This window comes from Physeter macrocephalus, chromosome 20 (assembly GCF_002837175.3).
Source record: "Physeter macrocephalus isolate SW-GA chromosome 20, ASM283717v5, whole genome shotgun sequence".
NCBI lineage: Eukaryota > Metazoa > Chordata > Mammalia > Artiodactyla > Physeteridae > Physeter > Physeter macrocephalus.
Genome location: NC_041233.1, coordinates 57,817,208 through 57,841,914, shown reverse-complemented (window position 1 = coordinate 57,841,914; position 24,707 = coordinate 57,817,208). Strand labels below are relative to the sequence as shown.

At 40.9% G+C, this 24,707-nt stretch overlaps 1 protein-coding gene across 8 annotated transcripts in view; it reads left to right on the top strand.

Moving 5' to 3' along the window:
• Positions 1 to 24,707, top strand: part of ARMH3 (armadillo like helical domain containing 3) — a 173,617-nt gene that overhangs the window by 38,982 nt on the left and 109,928 nt on the right. For 7 of the 8 annotated variants that reach the window (XM_055081248.1, XM_024121345.3, XM_028480975.2 and 4 more), the window contains 7 exons: positions 841 to 934; positions 6,249 to 6,350; positions 10,518 to 10,576; positions 12,184 to 12,249; positions 14,541 to 14,610; positions 15,645 to 15,705; positions 20,713 to 20,801. In XM_055081248.1, coding sequence (XP_054937223.1) covers positions 841 to 934; positions 6,249 to 6,350; positions 10,518 to 10,576; positions 12,184 to 12,249; positions 14,541 to 14,610; positions 15,645 to 15,705; positions 20,713 to 20,801 — 541 coding nt within the window. The remainder of the gene's footprint in view (positions 1 to 840; positions 935 to 6,248; positions 6,351 to 10,517; positions 10,577 to 12,183; positions 12,250 to 14,540; positions 14,611 to 15,644; positions 15,706 to 20,712; positions 20,802 to 24,707) is intronic. The other variant, XM_055081247.1, reaches the window with a different exon arrangement.

The window sequence follows — 24,707 nt, the reverse complement described above, 5'->3', positions numbered from 1 at the left end:
TCCACTGAGTTTCAATAACAAAAAAAATAAGGTCAAAAAGCAGTGTGCTGGTTTGAGGGTCTGGCTAAGAGGGACTTATCATTTTTCATGACTGATAACATGAGACTTTATCCACTATTCTCAGGGTGTTCCTTGTCTGCTCTTTGAATTCTGTAACTGATTTTAAAGGAAGAAGTGAGATGGGTAAAATCTGGTAAAGTTGTTGGGGAAGAGAAGGGAGTAGCCACCACTCAGCCCAATTTTCAAGAGCTGGTGTGGCAGGGGTGGCTAAGGAAGGTAAGGGAAAGAGGAGTCATCTGTTTTGGTCCCCAGTGGATGTCTCACCCATGTCTCTGCCTCCCAGCCCCACACGCTCATGTTTGTTGTGAAATGGGAAGGCTGCCCTCTGCATAGCTCTTTTTATAGTACCTGTTATCTCCTTGGCTCACCTGCATTTATTAGTCAACTATGTGGTTATTAGAACAGTCTGTAGATATGTTTTAGGTTGATCTGATAAGAATAGTCCCTTCTCACATAGGTTCAAATAGGACAGCAAGTGCCCTTTTGTGTGTGTGTGGAATAATTCTGTGTATTTGTTTATCCCAGTTTTTTATTCATATGGTTCTGCAGAAAAACTTATGTAATGGGAACTTAGTTGCTTAAAGAAAACTAGCCTGCAGAGCTTCTCATTAGAGTTTAGCAAGCATCAACAGTAATCAGGTACTCATAGGAACTAAATGTAGAAGCAGTCCCTCCTCAGTGAGCTGTCTAATTATGGGGCCAGGAATACCAGAAAGGATAAGCAGAGGATACCCACAACTGGATTTTCTCTTTCTTACCCTTATCTGTGCTCTCGTTCAGAGTCATCCAGAAATGGGCTTGGTGACAACCCCCGTCGGCCCTGCTCCAGCAACCCCAGCCACACCGCTGGGGACCACGCCGCCCTCCTCTGATGGTAAGTCCACCGTCTCCTTTGTTTTCTTGATGAATATGATCTTGAAACTTTAGGGGTGAGCATAGTTCTTTTGGGTTTTTTTGTTTGTTTTTTTTTTTTAGCAAAAAGCACAATTGTTAATTCTTTTGCTTAAGAAATTATCTGAAGAACTGTCCTTCAGGATTCATGAAGCTCCAAAGAAAAGTCTGGAAAAGAGAGTCAAGTGCTTTTTTCTGTAAAGAAGCTACATAACTCCAGATTGTCCTCCTCAGGGAATGGTTGTAGAATGAATCATGGAATGCTAGATTTAAAAGGGACCTCAGAGGTCAGTGATGTCTGTCCTGCCAAACTGTCAGGGTGCTTGTGAGGCTCAGATGAGATGTTTTATGAATATCTCACTGAAATAAATGTAAAATAGTAATATTATCTCTTGTTATCATTTGACAAATGAGAGAATTGAGGCCAGAGAAATAAGAGGTTTGCCTAAGGTTAGTGAGAGTTGAGACTAAAAACCACAACATGGATCAGGGCTGGGACCATGTCTGTTTTGTTTACCACTAATTGCCCAGCATAGTGCCCGGCATGGTCACTGCTTAGTAAATATTTGTTGAATAAATGGATGAGAAAGTGAACCTGGGATTTGCTCACTGTTATGTGTCTGCCAGGCACACCCAGTTAAAAAATAACAAGTGCGTAATAATTGGGAGTTTGCTGGGTATTTAAGACTTCCCTCCCTAAAAAAATAACAAAAAAATCTCCACTTACCACTGGCATTTAAGAAAAGGGTAACAGAAAAGAAATAATGAATTTTGCCTGATAAACTTTGTGTCAGCCTGAATTGGTTCTATTGTCAGCTGAGTGTGTTTGATGGAATAACTTAACCTAAAAATAATCTTCATTAATATTTGATGTTTTGCCTCAAATGTTGACCTCATTTTGGGTAAAGAAGTACAGGAAATCTAACTTTGATCCTTTCTTTGTGCCTCCCTCCTGTCTGTATGTGACATGACCATCTTTGATCTGCTTTTTCTCCTTCAAAGTTTCATATAACACCTGTGGCATTAGCATTTCAAGATAGTACAAGCATTATTGGTACAAAAGCATGACTGGGAGGTGCCACTGATATTCAAGTCTATGGTAGCAAATTGGATCTGTTTAGAATTGAAAGTCAAATTCCAAAATACAGGTTTCCCCTGCTGTCTGAAAGTGGAGCTCTCATATGAAACCTTCTGTAAGCCGAAAAGGCGTAAAGCAAGGAAGCAATTACCTGAGGACCCATCTTCCTAACAGGTTTACAAAGGAAATCTAGATAAAGCACAGATGCTCACAGACACAGTTTAAAGCTGTGGCGGCTTTATACTTAGATGCTACGTGTAGCTCCTGGGGAAGGAATTTGGTGCTGTCACTCTCAACTGCCTGGGGTGCTCGCTGCCTCTGTTACAACTTGCTGCAAAACAAACGCTGAACATGATTTTCATTTTTTGCCTTTTTTCTTTCTTTCTCCCCCCACCGCCCCCAACTCTTGTCTCTTGTTACATTCATTTCTAGTTGTTAGTAGGTGGTGGGATTTTTTTTTCTACTTTTCATAGCCTAAATGTGAGAAAAAAAAAAAAGGAATGTGTATACTTTCTTTAAATTTTTTTTCAGTTTTATTGAGGTGATTTGATATGCATAAATGTTGTGAGAGAATTCCCGCCATCTATTTAATTAACACATTCATTACCTCACATATTTATCTTTTTATTTTTTGGAGGAGGTGAGAACATTTAAGTTCTACTCTCTTAGCAGATTTCAAATACAACATGGTGTTATCAACATAGTCCCTGTATTTTACGTTAGATCTTCAGATTTTATTAATCTTACAACTGAAATTTTGTACCCTTTTACCAACCTCTTTATATTTCCCCCACCCCTAGCCCCTGGCAACCACTATCCTGCTCTCTGCTTCTATAAGTTTGACTATTTTTTTTTAGATTCCACATATAAGTGATGCAGTACAGTATTTGTCTTTCTCTGTCTGACTTATTTCACTAAGTGTAATATTCTCTAGTCCATCCATGTTGCTGCAAATGGCAGAATTTCCTTCTTCCTTGTGACTGAATAATATTCCCTTGTGTATATATATACGATATCTTCTTTATCCATTTATCTGTAGATGAACACTTAAGCTGTTTCCATATCTTGGCTACTGTGAATAATGCTGTAATGAGCATGGGAGTGAAAATATCTCTTTGATATCCTGTTTTCATTTCTTTTGTATATATACCTAGAAGTGGGATTGCTGGATCATATGGTAGTTCTGTTTTTAATTTTTTGAGGAACCTTCATACAGTTGTCCTTAGTGGTTACACCGATTTACATTCCCATCAGCAATGCACAAGGGTTTGTTTTTTTCCACATCCTCACCAATACTTGTTATCACTTGTCTTTTTTTTTTTTTCTGTCCATGCGGCTTGTGGGATCTCAGTTCCCCGACCAGAGATTGAACCTGGGCCTTCTGCAGTGAAAGCGCAGAGTCCTCACTGCTGGACCGCCAGAGCATTCCCTCACTTGTCTTTTTTTAAAAAAAATTAATTAATTAATTAAAAAATTGTAGTATAGTTGATTTACAATATTACGTAAGTTTCAGGTATACAGATAGTGGTTCATAATTTTTAAAGATTATACTCCATTTATAGTTATTATAAAATGTAGGCTGTAATCCCTGTGATATATCCTTGTAGCTTATTTAGTTTATATAGTAGTACGTACCTCTTAATTCCCTACCCCTATTCTGCCCCTCCCCACTTCGCCTTTTTTCTTTCTTTCTTTTTTTTAAAAAATAAATTTATTTATTTATTTATTTTTGGCTGCGTTGGGTCTTCGCTGCTGCCCGCGGGCTTTCTGCGGTTGCCGTGAGCGAGGGCTACTCTTCATTGCGGTGTGCAGGCTTCTCATTGCAGTGGCTTCTCTTGTTGCGGAGCACAGGTTCTAGGCGCATCGGCTTCAGTAGCTGTGGCTTGTGGGCTTAGTTGCTCCGCGGCATGTGGGATCTTTCCGGCCAGGGCTCGAACCCATGTCCCCTGCATTGGCAGGCAGATTCTTAACTACTGCGCTGCCAGAGAAGTCCCGCCTTTTTTCTTAAAAGTGGAAATTCTCTTTGGATTTCTTTCCATTAGCGAAAACAGATACTAATGTAGGTTTTTTGTAAAGACGAAGTGGCTTATGTAAAAATGAGCTTTCGAAAAGTGGGGCATACCTGTATCTTAATGAGAAGGAACATGTAGCAGGATTCTCTGCTTATTCAGGTCACCAGATATTCCAACGGAAATACTGATCTTTCTCTTTAACGATGAAACCTGCCTGGTTACCATGGATATCAAAAGGCGTGTATGTAGGTTCGTGCGTGCGTGTGTGTGTGTGTGTGTGTCTGTGTGTGTGTGTATCTGAGTTCCATGCAATGTTGGGGTTTGGATGCTTCAGAGAACTGCCTTTCAAACTGTTCATTGGGAACACTTCCACCCACACACTTGATTATGCAATGGCAGGATTTGTGCTTACTTACCTACAACCAGTGAGCTTTTATTTTTTCTAGTGGGAAGATTGGAGTCAGCCCACTTTCAAATGACTGTCTCCCTTGACAAAGGCTGCTGGGAAGAATTATGAAGCCAAAGATCAAGGAATAAACTCTTCCTTAGGAAGGAGATTTTAATTTGTGAGGGATTTTATTCTATCTCTTCTATTTTGTTCTTTTTCTTCTCTCCTAACTCATTTCCTTTCTATGTGAGTCCTAAGTATAAGTATTGTAACCCTGTTTTCAAGTTTTGGTTTTTAATTGGTTTTTAATATAACTGGTGCTCAGTAGCCTAGTTATATTTAAAGGTATGTCACTGGAGCCATTATTTTTTAAAAGCCAGCAGTTTAGCTGTAACATTTGTTCTCAGTTCAGACTTGACATTTGACAGCTCAGCCTTGGCATGAGAGGACTTTCTGGTAAACTAAAAATACGTATACTTCTATATTTCTCCATATTATATAAGGCAGTTTTTTAGTTATTGCTGTGTTTGAGTGGGGAAAAAAGTCCCACTAACCAGTTAGATGCCTCTTTGTATTGGACAAAGGAATGATTATGGGCTCTGAGCTTCAGAATAGGCTGTAAAATGACAGTCTCAGGTCATTAACCCAAAACATGAATTAAGACCTTTTAGTATTTCAACATAAAAATATATTTGTCTTTTATTAGTTCTTGGGGGCTGAACTGTGGGAAAACAGCCAAAGGTTAGGCATGCTAATTTCTTCTCATAAGGCTTTTTGCTGTGCTTGCTATGTATTTTGGATCCATAATATGCAAATGTTTCCCATTGTTAATAAATGTTCTCTGCATACATTGTAATAACTCCAGAGGGATTCATTATGGTTATGAATACATATTATGAATAATATTCCAAACTCAGCTGAGTCTTCGTAGGTGAAAATATAACAGAAAGCTATAGATTCTCTAGTTTGTCTAGGCTATCATGAGCTTCCTTTTGCTTATATATTATGTCTTAGTGTAAAAGTACTTAACAAGATGTCTGAGTCTCGTGTAAAGTATTAGAAACTTGGGAAATCTATATTAGGGCTGTCCTTTGTGGGTCAGCCCTAGTCTGGTCCCTTACTGTTCATTGGGACTGTGACACAGAGAATGTGAGCAGGGGTAGTTTCTCTTGGAAACATCAAGCAGCTAGTTATATAAAACTCTGTCCCAATCAGTAATGTCCACCTATCTTTAGCCTGGTATTCCTTTTCAGGTTCCCTTTCAGGTGGGAAGGGATTAAAAAATAGTAGTTGAATGTAGTTTTGCCTTAACTTTTTTTCCTTTCCATCTTGGGTATTTCCAGCCTAAAGCCTTATTCTCAAAATTGAGCAATATTTCTCCATATTAGGAATGAGTTGTCATTTATTTTAAGTGGTAGACTCATCAAAGCAAGGCTCATTTATATTCAGTACAGCTCTTTCACTTAGGTACAAATTAAATTGCTTTTAAGAAGGGCCTTGAACCCTTTTGAATTACTTGGGGCTAGAAAGTGGAATCAAAATACCCTTCTTAGGATGCTGGGAGAAAAGCACTGTTCTGGAGACTGGCATTCTTAGGTAGGAGAGAAGGGCATTGTGCTTAATCTTGGGGGTAAGAAGGGCTGTAGAGGCCTAGGAAGACTAGATAAAGGTTTTATGATAAGCACTTGGTCTTTCCTCTGTTGTGTAAAAAGATTATTTCGTGATTTCCTTGCCTGCTGGCAAGTTGGCTGTCTGTATAGGTAGAAGTGTTAGATGGAATATGTTATAGGCTAAATGCATTTCATCTGTTTTATTCCAGTTATAAGTTCTGTGGAACTCCCACTGGATGCAGATGTACAGACCAGTAATCTACTGATAACCTTCTTAAAGTATAGCTCAATTGTCATGCAGGACACCAAAGGTAAGGCATGCTACTTTGGGGGCTCAGGAAGCAGGAGGTGGCAGGTAGCTGCTTAGCTAGAGCAAGGAGCAGTATTAATACTTTGAAGCTTTGACAAGATGAGCCATTGGGACCTCCTGTGCAATGTGATGGTCCTGATTACTGGCAAACAGTGATTTCTTATTGCCAGATGACAATTAGATGGTGTTGGGGAAACCTGGAGCTGGAGGGGGAGTGCTCCAAAGTAGAACAGGAAAAAAAATTGATCTCTACAGAAACTAGCAAGTCTTCTTAGCAGATTTTGATAAGTAGATGCAGACTCTTGTGTGTGGGAAGTGAGGGGATTAACATGTTTCAGGGAATTCCCTTTTGAGGACAGGAACTGAAAACATCAGCTCATAGTGAGAATTAGGACTGTTGTACAGAGTACGGTAGGAAGAGGTGCGATTCAGAGGGACTGTGTTCTTTAACACTTAAAACAGGAGTGTCAGTACTCATCATGAAATGCAGAATGGAAGTAGGAGAGAAATAGGTATTAGAAAAGTTTGAGTTTATTCTGTCTAGTGTCCTTTTCTTCCTCTGTTGATGATTTTTCTATGATCTTTTAATCAGTGGTAGGGTAGTAGAATAGTTGGGCTAGAAGAAGGTATTGGGAGGAAGCCCAGCAAATTCTGTCCAGTATATACATCTCAGGGTTTTTTTTTTAAACCTAGTTTTTTCTTTATACTGGATTTATATGTTTACAATTTTTATTTATTTATTTCTATTATATTTTTTATTGTAGTAAAATTTACCATTTTAACTGTTTTTAAGTGGCACTAAGTATGATCCCATTGTTATGCAACCATTACTACCATCCATCTTTAGAACTCTTCATCTTGTGAAACTAAAACTGTACCCATTAAAAACTTATTCCCTGTTCTTCACATTCTCCCCTTTTCCCAACCCCTGGCAACCACCATTCTGCTTTCTGTCTCTTTGGATTTGACTACCTCATATAAGTGGAATATATCCCAGTTTTAAGATTCTCTGGAAATGAGCCTTTTATTTCATGGTGACACTGAGGTAGCATTTTTCCTCCAATTTTTTAAATGAAAAAACTCCAGTAAACAGAGAAGCTGAAAGGGTCATACAGTGATCAGTCATATACCCATTAACATTTTGCCATATTTGGTTTATCTCTAAATTTCTGAGTTATTCTTATTTTGGCTGAATAATTTTAAAGTAAGTTGCAGACGTTATTCTACTTCACACCATAAGTACTTCGGCATGTATCTCAAAATTAAAGACATTTTCCTAGATATCCATCATTAAGGCTAAGGGGATCTTAGTTCCCCGACCAAGGATTGAACCTGGGCCACTGCAGTGAAAACACCGAGTCCTAACCACTGGCCCACCAGGGAATTCCCAACAGTAATTCTCTAATATCAGGTAATAGTCCATATTTAGTTTTTCCCAGTTGTCCCCAGAATGTTTTCCATAACCGATAGTTGTTTTTTTTCTTTTAAATAAATTTATTTATTTATTTATTTTTGGCTGCGTTGGGTCTTTATTGCTGTGCACTGGCTTTCTCTATTGCAGCGAGTGGGGGCTACTCTTTGTTGCGGTGCGTGGGCTTCTCATTGTAGTGGCTTGTCTTGTTGCGGAGCACGGGCTCTAGGTGCACGGGCTTCAGTAGTTGTGGCACACGGGCTCAGTAGTTGTGGCTCACGGGCTCTAGAGCGCAGGCTCAGTAGTTGTGGCACATGGGCTTAGTTGCTCCGAGGCATGTGGGATCTTCCCTGACCAGGGCTTGAAGTCCCCTGCAGTGGCAGGCGAATTCTTAACCACTGCGCCACCAGGGAAGCCCATAACCAATAGCTTTAAAACTACACTAGCATTTTATTTTATTTATTTTATTTTTATTTTTTCATTTTTAATAAATAGTTTATTTATCCAACAGTTTCAACCCTGATATTGAAGACTGTTGCAGAGTTTTGTTTTTTTAAAAATAAATTTATTTATTTATTTTTGGCTTTGTTGGGTCTTCATTGCTACACATGGGCTTTTCTCTAGTTGCGGCAAGTGGGGGCTGCTCTTCATTGTGGTGTGCATGGGCTTCTTGTGGTGGCTTCTCTTGTTGCGGAGCATGGGCTCTAGGTGCGCAGGCTTCAGTAGTTGTGGCTCGCGGGCTCTAGAGTGCAGGCTCAGTAGTTGTGGTGCACGGGCTTAGTTGCTCCACGGCATGTGGGATATTCCCGGACCAGGGCTCGAACCCCTGTCCCCTGCATTGGCAGGTGGATTCTTAACCACTGTGCCACCAGGGGATTCCTGGTGGTGTGATTAAACTTGGTTTTTATTGTTCTTTTTTTGTGCTTTTCTGAATTAAAAAAATGTTTATAATGAAATATGCCTTATTTTTGTTTTCAGGAACAGTTTTTTTTAAGTGGAGGGATAGCTGCAGGCTTTTCTACAAGAGTTGCTTATCAACTTAAGGGGAAAGGGAGGATAGTGCCAGAGGAACTCTGGCCAGGAATAGGTAGAAGAGTCTTATGAATCTAATTTTGCAGGCAGAGGCATTTCTCTTCTGGCCTAGGGGCTCTGCTGTAAGCTACTGGGAATGTCAGGTAGGAGCATCATCATTATTCTTTTGCACTGCCTATCACTGAGGAGAAGCAAATGTATTTCTTTGACTACACCCTCATTATGCCTTCTGATTGTCAGGTTTTAGTTGATAGATTCCATCTTTGAGGAAGTAACAGGTTAATGTCAGGGTGTGTACTGTTAGCTAACTTCTACAGCACTGTAATCCGTTAATAGATCTCTCCAGAATGGACTTTAGTCTGGGTCCCGTCAAAGCTAATTTGAAACATCATAAGCCATTTTTCTGGTTTGGATATGCTGGTATGACCTTGTTTTTTAAAAATATTTATTTATTTATTTATCTGGCTTTGTCAGGTCTTAGTTGTGGCACGTGGGATATTTGCGTCGGCACGTGGGCTTCTCTCTAGTTGTGGCGCGTGGGCTTAGTAGTTGCCACTCATGGGCTTAGTTGTCCTGCGGCATGTGGGATCTTAGTTCCCTGACCAGGGATCATACCCCAGTCCCCTGCATTGGAAGGTGGATTCTTAACCACTGGACCACCAGGGAGTCCCAATGACCCTCTTTTTACCTCCATTTCACCCCCTCACCCACAAAGATCCTGGAAAGTAAAGAAATTTTGATGGTTCTGGTAATTGGCAGTGATGGAGTAGCTCTTTCTGGGTCGTTTGTTTGGGCTTAGAGCCCTGTTATTGAGGTTGAGGTTGCCTTCTTTTTTATTATTATTATTATTTTTTGTGGTACACGGGCCTCTCACTGCTGTGGCCTCTCCCGTTGAGGAGCACAGGCTCCAGACGCACAGGCCCAGCGGCCATGGCTCACGGGCCCAGCTGCTCCGTGGCATGTGGGATCCTCCCAGACCGGGGCATGAACCTGTGTCCCCTGCATCGGCAGGCAGATTCTCAACCACTGTGCCACCAGGGAAGCCCTGCCTTCTTTTTTAATAACTAGAATGTGAGTTCTGGGAGACCACAGACCTTTGTTTAGTTCAGTGCTATGTCTCTATTGCCTAGCACAGTGCCTGCCACATAGTAGGTACTAAATAAATATTTTAGAGTGAATAGCTTTGGCAGGAAGAAAAATGATCAGCTTTTCTGGTCATAAGTAGTGTTAACAGTGCAAGGAGAAGCATGAGCTCGACCCTAGTCTACGGTTAATTTCTTTCTGATTCATAGCCAGTTTGCTATGAACAGTTATAAAACTTTTCTAGATTTTGTGGTAGATGGGTAAAGGTGGTGGTGCTTTTAGCTAGTGGATGAGGAGGGGTGGGAAAGGGAATAGGTCTGATTATTCAGAAGCAAAGGGCTGATATGGAAACAAAGGGCATAGCCCTGACTTGGGCCATGGTATTAGTGACCATTACAATAATTGGATGGTTCTCAGGAAGATGGTTAGCTATCCGTCAGAATACTTAACGAAAAAAATCTTATGGGGGAATTCTTTTGCCTAGAAGAAAAGCAAGGATTACTCTAGTAGAACCTTGATTTTCATTCATGAATTTTGTGGGGAGAGAAAGTGTGAATGTTCTTTTTGATGATACACATCTTTATTCTCTATAGAAACATGGTCTGCATGATTTAGAGAGAAGGGTTTATTTTTTCTTTTCAGATGAGCACCGGCTTCACAGCGGCAAACTCTGTCTGATTATCCTCACGTGTATTGCAGAGGTAGGTCTCACCAGCCTTCTGGTATTAGCTAATCTCTTAACAAAGTGCTGTCTCTTTCTGCACTTCTTCCAAGTTCCTGTCCCCTGACTTTTAGGGTCCTAAAGTTAAGGAGAGAAAATCTTCCCACTTTGTATTATCTCCTCCACTAGAATGTAAGTACCACTAGAATGTAAGCAATAGGAGGTACTTTGTCTTCTTCACCAGTGTATTCTTAGTGTCTGGCACATAGTAGAGGCTCAGTATTTACTGTATGATCTAATAATGAATTGTGATATGATAACTGCTATAACTGGAATATTCTTGTTCTTTTTAAATTTTATTTTATTTTTTTAAGATTCTAGTTCTTCAGAGTTTGAAACTCTGAAGAGACTTATGCCTCTTCAGAGAAAACAGTCCTGCCCCTTTGAAACTGTTCATGTTGGGTCTTTTGCATTTAGCAAAATGAAAAAAGGAGCTCAGGTTTCTGTGGGGAGAGGTGGAGACAAAAGCCGAAGAGGGGCATTGGACCAAACTGAGTAAAGTGGGCTGATTGCAGTTTGATGAAGAAGAAGAACCCGAGGGGAAAAAAGAAGAGATGCTTGGGCTTTGTAAGGAGACACTTTTGGTTGGATTAATTAGGCCTGAACTCACCCTAGATCTTGGTGGCAACACAGGTATGGCAGAAATTGAGTCAATTTAGAGCTAAATTTGTAGTTTCAGACTCCTCCTTCACTTACTCCTTATTCTGATCTTTTCTCTCCTAAGAAAAACAGTTAAGGTGTGGTCCATGTGGAGTGGAGATCTCTCTCAGTCTTTCCATTTTTATGTTCTTGGTGAAAAGATGACCTACTTTTCACCACGTTAGGGGTAGCTGGTTATAGAAGAGCTGCTTATTAGCAGTGGGCCTGGTGTAATTGCTTTTCAAAAATCTTTCTAAGAAAATCTTTAAAGGAGTTGTTTTTCAAAAATTGTAACAGTTCCTAGGAATTGGAGTCTGTAGGCATGTCAGATCTTCAGAAGAGATGTTGGGAAAGGGCCAAGGGATATTTATTACTGATTCATGGTGAGAGGTTTTTGATTTTCCATTAGTCTTCAGCAAAACCAGGGAGAGACGGGGTCTTGCCTACTGCCACGTTGCCTGTGTAAGCAGCTTTCTCTTGCTGTGCCAAGCCCTTTCCCGGCAGAGTGCAGACCTTTCTTCTTAATCGTAGATCCTCATGTGGAGCCTGCACATGTATCCTGTAGTCCCTATGAAAACCTTCAAGCTGTCACAAACAGAGCAGGCTCCTTGGGCAGATGGGAAGGAAGAGAGAATAGGAAAACACATTCCTCTCAGCATTTGCCTCAAGTGCCTGTGCCTTAATTTTTATTGTTTGTAATTTGCTTAGAGATTTTTGGCCAGTTAGAGACACACTGGGAAATTACACCCAAGTGAAATCTCATGGCTTAAGTGGAGCTTGACATAAAGGCTCTAGGCTCATCCCATTAGCTCTCTAACTGGTCCTTGAAAGGAGTTCTTTAAGTCCTACAAATCCTTGGACTTTAAGATTATAAACAGATTATAAACTGAGTTTCTTAAGTATAGCACTCATTCCTTACTTTTTTATCTGTGTTTTTATTTTTATTAGGATCAGTATGCCAATGCATTTTTGCATGATGACAACATGAATTTTCGAGTAAACTTACATAGAATGGTAAGTGTGACTTTTGCTTCTTGTTTTTTCATAGAGGAATTTTTCTGCCAACACAAAATTGATCCTACTAGAACAAGTGTGGGTGTAAATTTATGCTAAGGGGCTCTTGCTTAACTGCTGTTCAGAAGACCCATACTAGTTGTTAGGATTTTTTGTGCGTGTCATGGAGGTGTTACCTGCTCAAGAGAGAGTGGAAATATCCATAATTGTATACCCATGGCAGTAATGTTAGAATGTATCAGGGGACTTCCCTGGCAGTCCAGTGGTTAAGACTGCAGTTCCTCTGCAGGGGGCATGGGTTTGATCCCTGGTCGGGGAACTAAGATCCCACATGCCGCCTGACATGGCCAAAAACAAACAAACAAACAAAAAACAAAAAGGGACTTCCCTGGTGGCACAGTGGTTAAGAATCCACCTGCCAGTGCACGAGACATGGGTTCGATCCCTGGTCCGGGAAGATCCCACATGCCACGGAGCAACTAAGCCTGTGCGCCACAACTACCAAGCTCGTGTGCCACAACTAATGAAGCCTGCGCGCCTAGAGCCCATGCTCCGCAACAAGAGACGCCACCCTGATGAGAAACATGCACACCGCAACGAAGGGTAGCCCCTGCTTGCAGCAAGTAGAGGAAGCCCGTGCACAGCAGCGAAGACCCAACGCAGCCAAAAATAAATAAATAAAATAAATAAATTTAAAAACAAACAAGCAAGAAAACCCCAAAAAGTATATCTTGACTAGAGATATACTTTTATATAAGTATATACAAGATAGAATGTATCAGTAGTGTAGATTTCAACAAGGAGATGGGCCTAAGCCTTTTGCTTTCAAAATGTAGTACGATCTTTGATTGGTTGATGCTAGATCCTGCTTTGATTTATTCATATGAGAGGTGGGGGAAATAAGAGTATGAAGGATCAGGGAATTTCCTAAAACTTGGAGGTATGTTCAGAAATATCACACTGAGGTTTATATTAAAACTTTCTTTAAAAAAAAACTTTTTTTAAACTGCTACTGTTGCTGCCTTTACACAGTCACATTTTCTTTTTTAAAAAATAAATTTCTTTTTTAAAATTTATTTATTTATTGGCTGTGCTGGGTCTTCGTTGCTGCGCACAGGCTTTCTCTAGTTGCAGTGAGCGGGGGCTACTCTTCGTCACGGTGTGTGGGCTTCTCACTGTGGTGCCTTCTTTTGTTGCAGAGCACGGGCTCTAGGCATGTGGGCCCAGTAGTTGTGGCTCGTGGGTTCTAAAGCGCAGGCTCAGTAGTTGTGGCGCACGGGCTTAGTTGCTCTGCGGCAGGTGGGATCTTGCCGGACCAGGGCTTGAACCCGTGTCCCCTGCATTGGCAGGCGGATTCTTAACCACTGCGCCACCAGGGAGGTCCCTCTTCTTTCTCTTAATTATTATTTTATCAAAGAAAAATACCAGTGTATCTCTTTTGTTGTTAATAATGTCACTTGTATAGATAAAATCAAAGTAAAAACAACAGCTTTCCCATTGTTGTATGCTCCAGTGCCCTTTGGGGCTGTTGTTTTGCTGTGAATTGTGTTTTTGTCACGGGCCTGCATTGATAACTAAGAAGCATTTACATATCCTCCCTGCTCTACCCCACCCCCACCATTAGAAAGAGAAAGAAAAGGTAGCATCTCTATAGTAGTTATTTTATTATTATTATTATTTTATTATTTTTGGTCGTGCCATGCACCTTGTGGGATCCTAGTTCCCCAACCAGGGATTGAAACCAAACCTCCAGCAGTGGAAGCGCAGAGTTCTAACCACTGGACCTCCAGGGAATTCCTAGTAGTAGTGATTTTTTTAAAATAATTAATTAATTTATTTATTTATTTATTTTTGGCTGCCTTGGGTCTTCATTGCTGCACGCAGGCTTTCTCTAGTTGCGGCACGCAGGCTTTCTCTAGTTGCGGCGAGTGGGAGCTACTCTTCATTGTGGTGCAAGGGCTTCTCATTGCGGTGACTTCTCTTGTTGCGGTGCACGGGCTCTAGGCGCGCGGACTCCAGTAGTTGTGGCACACAGGCTCAGTAGTTGTGGCTCACGGGCTCTAGAGCGCAGGCTCGGTAGTTGTGGCACACGGGCTTAGTTACTCCGCGGCATGTGGGATCTTCCCGGACCAGGGCTCGAACCCGTGTCCCCTGCATTGGCAGGAGGATTCTTAACCACTGCACCACCAGGGAAGCCCCCAGTAGTGATTTTATTTGCATTAAAAACATGATGGTGAGCCACTGGATGTTAGTTCAGATGTCTACTAGTTTCATTTCTTTTTTATGTGAAGCCTATGAGACACAGGAAGAAGGCAGCAGACAAGAACCTTCCCTGCCGTCCTTTGGTATGTGCAGTACTGGGTGAGTATCATCAAAATTGGCATGTTTCTGGGCCAGCGATAGGTTTTCATGATTAAGATGAGGGATAGATCCTGGTTGATGTGCATTTCCTCCTCAGAGAAGAAGTTACTAGTTATGTTTCTTCCCTGGCCTAAGAAACCATGTTTCTTGTTGAGTTTGGTAAAGCAATCCCAATGAATATAATAATGCTCAATTAAAGGGTGCTCTTGTTCAAAGAAAAAGATCTTTGTAGGGAGACAAATGTCTGAGTCTAACCTTGATACCTGATTTAAATTTGTAAACTATCTTACACCTGATCAAGATTTCAAATTCTTCCCTCCCTTTCTTGGTCCAGATTGATGTGTCAGCTGGCCAGGAGGCTTAAAGTTCAAGGTTCAGACATATAAAATTTCCTCTGAGTAAATTAAGCTGAGAGGAGCTTGACAGAGCTGACAGCTAGGGGGCTGTAGTGTGGGTAATTTAGTCTGCCCAGAATTCTGCATTTTCCTTAGGTAAATGATCTGAACTCTTAATCCCATTTCACCTGGGTATTCAGCCCTACTTCCTAAATCTACTTGATTTTAGAAACAATAATTAAGGCAATATAATATTAAGCCTCTATTGACCCGAAGCTCCCCAGACCATTTCAGTCAATACCTGTCAAACTGAGTGTGATAGGAAGACAAGATAGACTGATATAACTTTAGAGTTTGAGTCTGGTTACACGGATGTGATCCATAGTTTTTTTTCTCTGCTTGCCTCATCACTTGGTTCTCAGAATATGATTTTCCTCTGGCATTTTGCATTAGTGTCATGGTATGAAATATCTGTACAATGAAATCTCCCTTGTATCTGAGTTTATTGGCAGGTCAAAGTATCCTTCTGGAAGTAGGAGAGAACTAATTTTCTTGTTACCTTACAAGTGGCAGGTGGTGAAAGTGTTGCAAAAAGTGCCTTATATAAAATAAAGTGCACTGAGAAGGTTTTTTCCCAGCCCAAAGGCAAGCAATGAATTTCATTCTGATTGATCTAATTTTTCTCTTTTTCCCATTCAGACCTGATGGTAGAGTTTATTGTAACACACATGATGAAGGAGTTTCCTATGGATCTCTATGTGTAAGTACCGTGGTTCATTTAATGTGTGCAAATCTGTTTTATAGAATGGAGTGATGGGAAGTTTAATAGTCACAAAATTTTTATGTACACTTCAGGAAAAGCACATTTATGTGCGGAGAAGTGTCAGGGAGTGTTTTATGGCCTGTTTTATACATTTTTCCAGAAGGGGGGAAAAGTACAAACTACGTATCTTCATTATCACTTTAAGGCACACTGCATGAAGAACAGGGCGGATGCGTTGAAGCAGTGATCATAGGTGACTCCTGTATCCAAGGATATGGAATAATAGAGATGACTAAGACCACTTAGTCATCCCTGGACTTTGGCATCAAAGGAGTCAGCAGTATTTAAAAGATATGGAAAGGCCAGAGAGATAGATCTTTTGGTTTATTCTTAGCTTACATTGTACTAGCAACCTAGTCAGAACTCTGCTAGCTAGGCAGATTATGTATATAGTGGCCAGGCTGGGAGATGCCTGCCTCCTGAGGAGATCTGATTGTCTGTCACAATTCTTTACAACCAGTATAACTAGAGATGACTGAAAATCTTCATATTTTAATAAAGTTTAAGGCTTTAGGCTTTCTCTCTTCTTTGCTATTTCAGCATTCTTCTTATCGTCAATGACTAACAACTGTGCCATGTTAGTGTGATCTCAAATATATGTGTTATCTTTATTCCTTAAAACGCATCTGAATTCAGTCTGACAACAGAATTAGTACCTCCACTTTTTTGAGTAAGAGAGAAGTTTGGTGCACAGCAAGCTTAGTGTACCTCATTCCAATGCTAGGCCTGGGATCTAGGGAGATATGAAAGATTTTACTCTGACTAGAGTAGATATCCAGCTTTTTAGACTGTTTGTAGGCTACATATTTTTGGTTTCCTAGATATGAAATAATGATACAAATTTTACTTTTAGGTAAGTAGGTTGTGGTTTGCATTTTTCCACATCATTTGGGTGTTTAAAAGTTAATCTGACCCTTTATTTCAACTCGAAGACCATGAGAAGCTGCTTTTTTTTATAACACTTACCAAATGAGTTTTCTGCTTGTTTTAGATGGGATCGCTGAACATCAGTACCTCAGGGATCAGATTTGTTTTGCTACAGATTATAGTTTTAGCTTGTTTATCTAATGTTCTAGTTCTAGGATATGCTCTTTATTTAATAGTATATTATTATAGTCTTAGTTTTCTCATTTTCCAAGCAAGGAAACTGAGGCTCTGGAGGTTGGGTTATTCTGTTAGTAAGCACCATTGCCTGGACTTGAACCCAAACTTTCTTACAGTAAATCCTAAGCTGTTCCCACCCCTTCTCAGGTGTATTATCTATTGCTATGTAACAAACTACTTCAAAACATAGGGGTTTAAAACAAACATTTACTACCTCACAGTTTTTGTGGCTCAGAAATCCTAGCAGCTTAGCTGGGTAGTTTGGGCATAGGGTTTGGCAGAGGCTGCAGTCAATGTGTTAGCTTTACTGGGGCTCTACTGGGCTGTACTGGGGCTGGAGAATTGCGTCCAAGCTCACTTACATGGTTGTTGGTAAATCTCAGTTCCTTGCCATGTGGGCCTCTCCATAGGGTTGCTTGACATGGCAGCTGGCTTTCTTCAAAGCAAGTAATCCAAGAGAGAAAGAGAAGAGTGAGAGCCCAGGATGGAAGCCATATGCCTTTTATAACTTAATCTCAAATGACATGCCATTTCTGTTGGTCATACAGACCAAGCCTAATACATTGTGGGAAGAGACTCCATAAGGTTGTGAATGCCAGGAGGTGGGGACCATTGGGGGCCATCTTGCAGGCTGGCTACCACAGTTGCATACCTAGTTAAGTTGCTTCACCAAGATTCAAACTCAAGTCTGTCTGACCCCAGAGGCTGTACTCTTTCTTAACTACTATTATGATAAATGACAAAGGAAAGATTTGTACAGGGTGACTAATGCTCACTGGGGCATCAGAGGGGGCTGTGTTTGACCTGAGTCATGAAGAAACAATAGGAGTTTTCTATGCAGAGGAGTGGGGGAGGGACATCCCAAGCAGGGGACAAGCATGTTCAAAAGCTTGGAGACTTGAAAGTGTGGCATGTTTGGAGAATAGAAAGTAATTCAGGGGCTTCCCTGGTGGCACAGTGGTTGAGAGTCCACCTGCCGATGCAGGGGACGCGGGTTCGTGCCCCGGTCCGGGAATATCCCACATGCCACGGAGCGGCTGGGCCCGTGAGCCATGGCCACTGGGCCTGTGCGTCCGGGGCCTGTGCTCCACAACGGGGGAGGCCACAACAGTGAGAGGCCCGCTTACCGCAAAATTAAAAAAAAAAAAAAAAAAAAAAAAAAGAAAGAAAGTAATTCAGGAGGATTAGAGTGTAGGGTACATGGAGGAAGGATAAGAGAGTAGAAAAAATGTTACCTGATTTAAGTGGATGATGGGTGTAACAGTTGAAGAGGAGGATGACCTGATAAGACTGTGTATTCAGTACTTGGAGTTATGTCACTGTCCACCCAAACTCTCACATCCCAGCCAGTGAACCTGATCTACACTAAATATTTTAACTCCCTCTCCCCAGTAGTTCCTGCCTTTTTTTGTTTTGCCTTGCTTTCTCAGTTCTTTTTCCACCTGCTTTCTAATTGAATGTCCTGAGGTTAGGGAAGATGGAGAAGATAACAAGCTGACAGAGGCTGGGCAGAAGTTCCTACCCTCAGGCTGAATTCACTTTCTTCATCACTACCCATGGGCATATTTCCATATCTCCCTCCCCCAACTTCCAGCCTTCTTTCCAGTTTTTGGCATTTGGAGCATCAAGTTCTTTTTAGGTGAACTTATCTGCTCCGAGCTGGGCATCAGGCCAGGTTGCTGCTCTCACTTCTCATTATGTACTGCTTTTCAGCAGCATACAGCACAATGAGAAATTGAAAGCAAAATGAATTTCTACCATTTCAGATAAGTATATAATCTTCCTGGTGAAATATGAAGAAATATGGAGCATGGAAAGACTTAATACTCAAGTCAGAATCTGTGTCAGAAACGAAATAGTTTCATATCTGTGTATGAATGCTGTAGGTAAAGTAATAATGGGGGAAGGTGCTTATACGAAAAAAAAAAAAGAAAGAAAAGTCTTGCCTGGAGCAATAAGAGGTAGGAAAACCCAACAAATGAATTTCTTCTTCTGGATGTCTACTCTGTGATTCTTGCCACCACTCCCACTGCTGGCCCAGGATTTGGGAGTTAGGGGAAATAGTCTCTGGGGAGAGTAAACTCTCCTTTAAGTTACTCTTACATGGAAAACTTGGACTCTTTCTAATCAGGGATTCTCAGACCTGTGGGTAGAGACTTCAGTGGACCCCATAAGAAGATTTCAGGTTAAAATGGAACTGTCTTGTGTTGAAATAGGAAACCACTACATGCATAAAAGAAACACCCTAAGCAGTCAGTTTAGAGTCATTCAGCCAGTATATATACATATATATATTTTTAAAATATATATTTTAAATTATTTATTTATTTATTTGGCTGTACTGGGTCTTAGTTGCAGCATGTGGGATCTTCGTTGCAGCATGTGGGATCTTTAGTTGTGGCATGCGGGATCTTTTAGTTGCAGCATGTAGGATCTAGTTCCCTGACCAGAGGTTGAACCTGGGCCACCTGCATTGGAAGCGTGGAGTCTTGACCACTGGACCACCAGGGAAGTCCCCAGAACTGAATTTTTCATTTAACTTTTAATGTAAATAAAATTTAAATTTTATTTAAAATTTAATTTATATTAAAAACAAATTTAAATAGATCTAAAGACTTAAGGTCTTTAATTTTATGTCTTTGCATCCTATGTTTGCAATTTCGAATGGAGTAGTCTAATTTTGGTCTACTGGTGCGTCCCTCCTCTGAGGAAAGATACTCAAGGGAATGGTATCAGTAGGGCCTAATTGAATATTGACCTATATGTGGTTATAACTCCCTTTTCCTAGTGATAGGGGGAATTAGCACAAGCAGTGTGTGTGGGATGGGGAGGGGGGATTTTTTTTTAACATCTTTATTGGAGTATTATTGCTTTACAATGATGTATAGTTTCTGCTTTATAACAAAGTGAATCAGCTATACATATACATATATCTCCATATCTCCTCCCTCTTACGTCTCCCTCCCATCTTCCCTATCCCACCCCCCTAGGTGGTCACAAAGCACCAAACAATCCCACCCCTCTAGGTGGTCACAAAGCACCAAACTGATCTCCTTGTGCTATGCGGCTGCTTCCCACTAGCTATCTGTTTTACATTTGATAGTGTATATATGTCCATGCCACTCTCTCACTTCGTCCCAGCTTACCCTTCCCCCTTCCCAGGTCCTCACGTCCATTCTCTACGTCTGTGTCTTTATTCCTGTCCTGGCCCTAAGTTCATCAGAACCAGTTGTTGTTTTTTTTAGATTCCATATATATGTGTTAGCATACGGTATTTGTTTTTCTCTTTCTGACTTACTTCACTCTGTATGACAGACTCTAGGTCCATCCACCTCACTAGAAATAACTCAATTTCGTTTCTTTTTCTGGCTGAGTAATATTCCATTGTATATATGTGCCACATCTTCTTTATCCATTCATCTCTTGATGGACACTTAGGTTGCTTCCATGTCCTGGCTATTGTAAATACAGCTGCAGTGAACATTGTGGTGCATGACTCTTTTTGAATTATGGTTTTCTCAGGGTATATGCCCAGTAGTGGGATTGCTGGGTCATATGGTAGTTCTATTTTTAGTTTTTTAAGGAACCTCGATACTGTTCTCCATAGTGGCTGTATCGATTTACATTCCCACCAACAGTGCAAGAGGGTTCCCTTTCCGGGAAGGGGGGATTTATCTACCAGAAAGCTGCAGGTAGAAGTTCATTTCTTTCCCATGAGTACATATTCATATCCAGTCTTTTGTGGCCTTAGCAAAAGCTGCCTCATTAAAGAAAGGGTATCTGTGGTGAGTTGCACCATATTTTTAGGCTTATTCCAGTTTTTCTCTTTTTCTCCTACAGGCGCTGCATTCAGGTAGTACATAAACTACTTTGCTATCAGAAGAAGTGTAGAGTACGCCTGCATTATACCTGGCGGGAGCTCTGGTCAGGTAACTTTCTCTTTTGAATTCATCCTCTTTTCCTATATCTTTTTTTTTTTTTTTTTTTTAACAAATTTATTTATTTATTTGTGGCTGCACTGGGTCTTTGTCATTGTGCATGGGCTTTCTCTAGTTGCGGCGAGCGGGCTTCTCATTGCAGTGGCTTCTCTTGTTGCAGAGCACAGGCTCCAGGCGTGTTGGCTTCAGTAGTTGTGGCACGCGGGCTCAGTAGTTGTGGCTCATGGGCCCTAGAGCGCAGGCTCAGTAGTTGTGGCGCGTGGGCTTAGTTGCTCCGAAGCACGTGGGATCTTCCCAGACCAGGGCTCAAACCCATGTCCCCTGCATTGGCAGGTGTATTCCTAACCACTGCACCACCAGGGAAGCCCCTTCCTATATCTTTTATGAACGCCTAGGCCTGGGCACAAGCTGAATTTTTTTTAAAAACTTTTTAGTTGTTGAGGATGCTTCTATTTTCAACTCTTCTTTTTGTCATTTCAGCCTTGTTCTAATCCAAACCTGGCCATGTCACATACCATTATTTCATACTTTCTCTCTTGTTCCTTCTCCTCCCTGTATTTTTTTGTCAGCTGGCAGAAACAATTAAATATTTGAGTTCCATTGATTCTTCCAATGAGGAGTCAGTACAAACTTGGATTCTCCCTTGGTTCCATTTGGTAGCAGCATATGGACTATAGGGAGGCTTCTGTGTGTTTCCTCAGGATGAGTAATCTCAGGAGGAATGTCTTAGGGAGAGGGGGTGGGGAGGGGGTGGAGAGATGGGGGGAATCCTGTTCTTTGTGTTATATCTGGCATTATTACTGTTTACAGACAGTGTCAATTTTACCACTCCTCCTGTGCCAGAGACAAAAACAGCAAATTAGTATTTACTTTTGTCTTTGTATCCATTTGGTAGCTCAGTAAAGACACTCCACCCCTGTAGGAGGGAAGTGGCTCTTCTCTAAGGGTACAATTAATGCTGGCTTGCCACCCCTTTCTTTTGTGCAACTAAATTGGAGGTTTCAGAAAAGCAGAGGAGACATTTTTCTTGAGGCATTTGCTTGCTGATAGGTCCTGTGGCTTTTGTGACCTGATGGTACAATAAAGTCTTCTCCAGATGATTATAATGGTAAATTGTTGCCCCACCCTTGGGAGAGCTTCTCTGTATTCTGAGCAGACAAGGGTGTGTTAGTGTCAGAGGCTTTATGAGAAATGGGCCAGTAACCCCACACCCTCCCATGGAATTCATCTCACTTGTTGTGACACATGGTTTCCTCCCAACCCAATTTGGCTTTCTAAATTTAGTCCTTCATAATGGGAAGTAGAGATCTTTAATTAGTGGATTAGCAAGTTTTTTGCAGTTGCTGCCTATGGTGGTGAAGGGGGAGTAGGAGAATAACAGTAAGTGGCAATAGTGGCATTTTGATATTTTAGGAGAAGAGTATGATTATGTGAGAGTTTGAAATTGAGGGAATGTCAGAAGAGCTAAAGAGAGATCAAAAGAGATTGAAATGACTAAAGTTAGTAGAATTTCTTAGGTCAGAACAGTGCTTTTTAATATTAAGGACTATTTGGTTGCCTATGGATAGTTGTATGATTATTAGGTTCTAAAAATTTAGGATTAAAGAGAAAACACAAAAATGATGCAAATCTCTGGATATTGGTATAATTGTAGGACTTATAACAGGTACAAATGGTTTATGTCTATAACTGGGATGAAGTTATACATTGTAGTACTAAAGAGTTGGTGGTATTAGTTATTATTTCTGCCTGCCTTTGATCCTTTTCTGGTTTTACTTTGTATTTTATTCTATTTTCTTTTCTTTCTATGCTAGCCACCCTGTCTCTGGCCCCTGGGATCTCTCTGGCTTTTCTCCTATCCTCGTCATCTGTTGTCCTCTTCCTCATTGTCCTGTCGTTGCCTTTTCCATTGCATTCTCCCGTTCACTCTGGTCTGTCTCCCTGGGGCCCAGGGCTTCCCATTATTCTCCTACCTCCACCTTGCATTGTGTCCTTTGTGCTATTGTTGTCATACATTTTACTTTTACATATGTTATGAACCCCAAAATACGTTTCTGTCATTTTTATTTAAAGAGGCAATTATCTTTTAAAGAGATAAAAAAGTGTCTTTTATATTTTACCTTTTCTGGATCTTAGCGTTCACTAACCTAGCTAGAAAACTACGAGGCAAGAGACCATTCTTTATCCTATGTTGGTCAGTTGACTTTATTTCTTTGAGTACTTTGTGTCGTGTTCAGCTCTATGTATAATTATTTGCTATCTTGGGACTTCCCTGGCAGTCCAGTGGTTACGACTTTGCCTTCCAATGAAGGGGGTGTGGGTTCAATCCCTGGTCGGGGAGCTAAGATCCCACATGCCTCCGAGCCAAAAAACCAAAACATAAAAAAAAAAAACTAAAACATTAAAAAAACAGAAACAACATTGTAACAAATTCAGTAAAGACTTAAAAAAAAATTATTTGCTACCTCAAGACTGACTGATTGGCATTCTAAGGCCCTTAATACTTTGAGAGGAGGTGTATATGAGTGTCATTGATGAGACTTGGACGGCTGCTTTTTCCTAAGGCATAGGCATTTGTACTAGAGTTCTTTGCCAAGTGAGGTTAGCTCCTTTTCCTACGTAGACTGGGTGAGCCCTCCTGGGACCTGGCTCCCTGTGTTCATATATGGAGTATATACAGTGAGATGCAGAGCAGCAGGTGTTAAGGAAAGCTGCAAAATACTAGACTACATCTGATGCATCAGAGCCTATAGTAATGTATAATATTGCAGTCAGTGAATATAAATGTGGCTGTGGTGGACCCACCCACTCCTTGGCTGGTACTGCCCCTCATATGTTGGCTTGCCCGTGTTTTCACTCTTTCTTTGCCTTCTAGACTTATGGATTTGAGGGAGGTGTGTGAAACTCATCATGACAAATATGCTTATGTGTACAGATGCTTGCCCATACATGTGCTGCAAACATTAGTTGAATTCTACTTATAAATAAAACTGGTAGGGCATGTGTTGTTAGGTCAGACACACGGGAGACCTAGGGTGTCTAGGAAGCAGTGGACTGGGGTGCAGATGCCTTTTGTTATTTGGAATGGGGGCGTTTAGTCTCACTGCACTTTGAGTGGTGATTTTTATTCTTATACTGTTTGACTATAGTAGCTCTTTGTTATTGGGGAGGTAGCCAGAGGTCCCCCTCCAAATTCCCATATGGAATTCTCAGGCTTGGTTTTATGGATGAGGAGGAGCCAGCTGTATTAGTTGGGGGTTTAATCCTGCCTGATATGTTGGTTTTATAGATCTAATCCGTGACCTACTCCCTGCTGCCACTGTCTATTTATATGATGCCTGTCACCATGGTATCTGAGTACGTGCAGAAATATATTTAGGCTAACCTCAACTTGAATATAGAAAGGAAGAAGTCTTGCCTTTCTCATTGCCCTATTTTCAGCAGTCACTATTTTCCACCAAGTTATGGAAAGTTCAAAAGCTCTTCTCTGACCTCTAGGCTACCCAGATCTCCTATTTTGAGTAAAAGGTTAGGTCTTAAAACTCTCCTCTGATAAGACAGAAAACTGAGTTTTAGGGTAAGATCCTAGTGAAATAGTTCTTTACCTTGGAGAATATAATGAAAGATATTATCTTTGCATCCAGAAAAATGTCCATTTGCACATACGTATTTTGCATATAATTTCAGAGAGTTCATGGACCTTCTTCTGAAGCCCATCCATGATCCCATGTTAAGAATCCTGTCTTAATTTTAGTTCCATGGCCTCCCAATTCTGTTTTCACAGAACATCTTAGTACTTGGTTAAATAGTTTTTCTTTATTTACTGACTGTGCTGCATTCCTCCTGGGAACTTTAGCTTCCTATTTTCTCTCAACTTCTGGAGGCTAAAGACCTTTT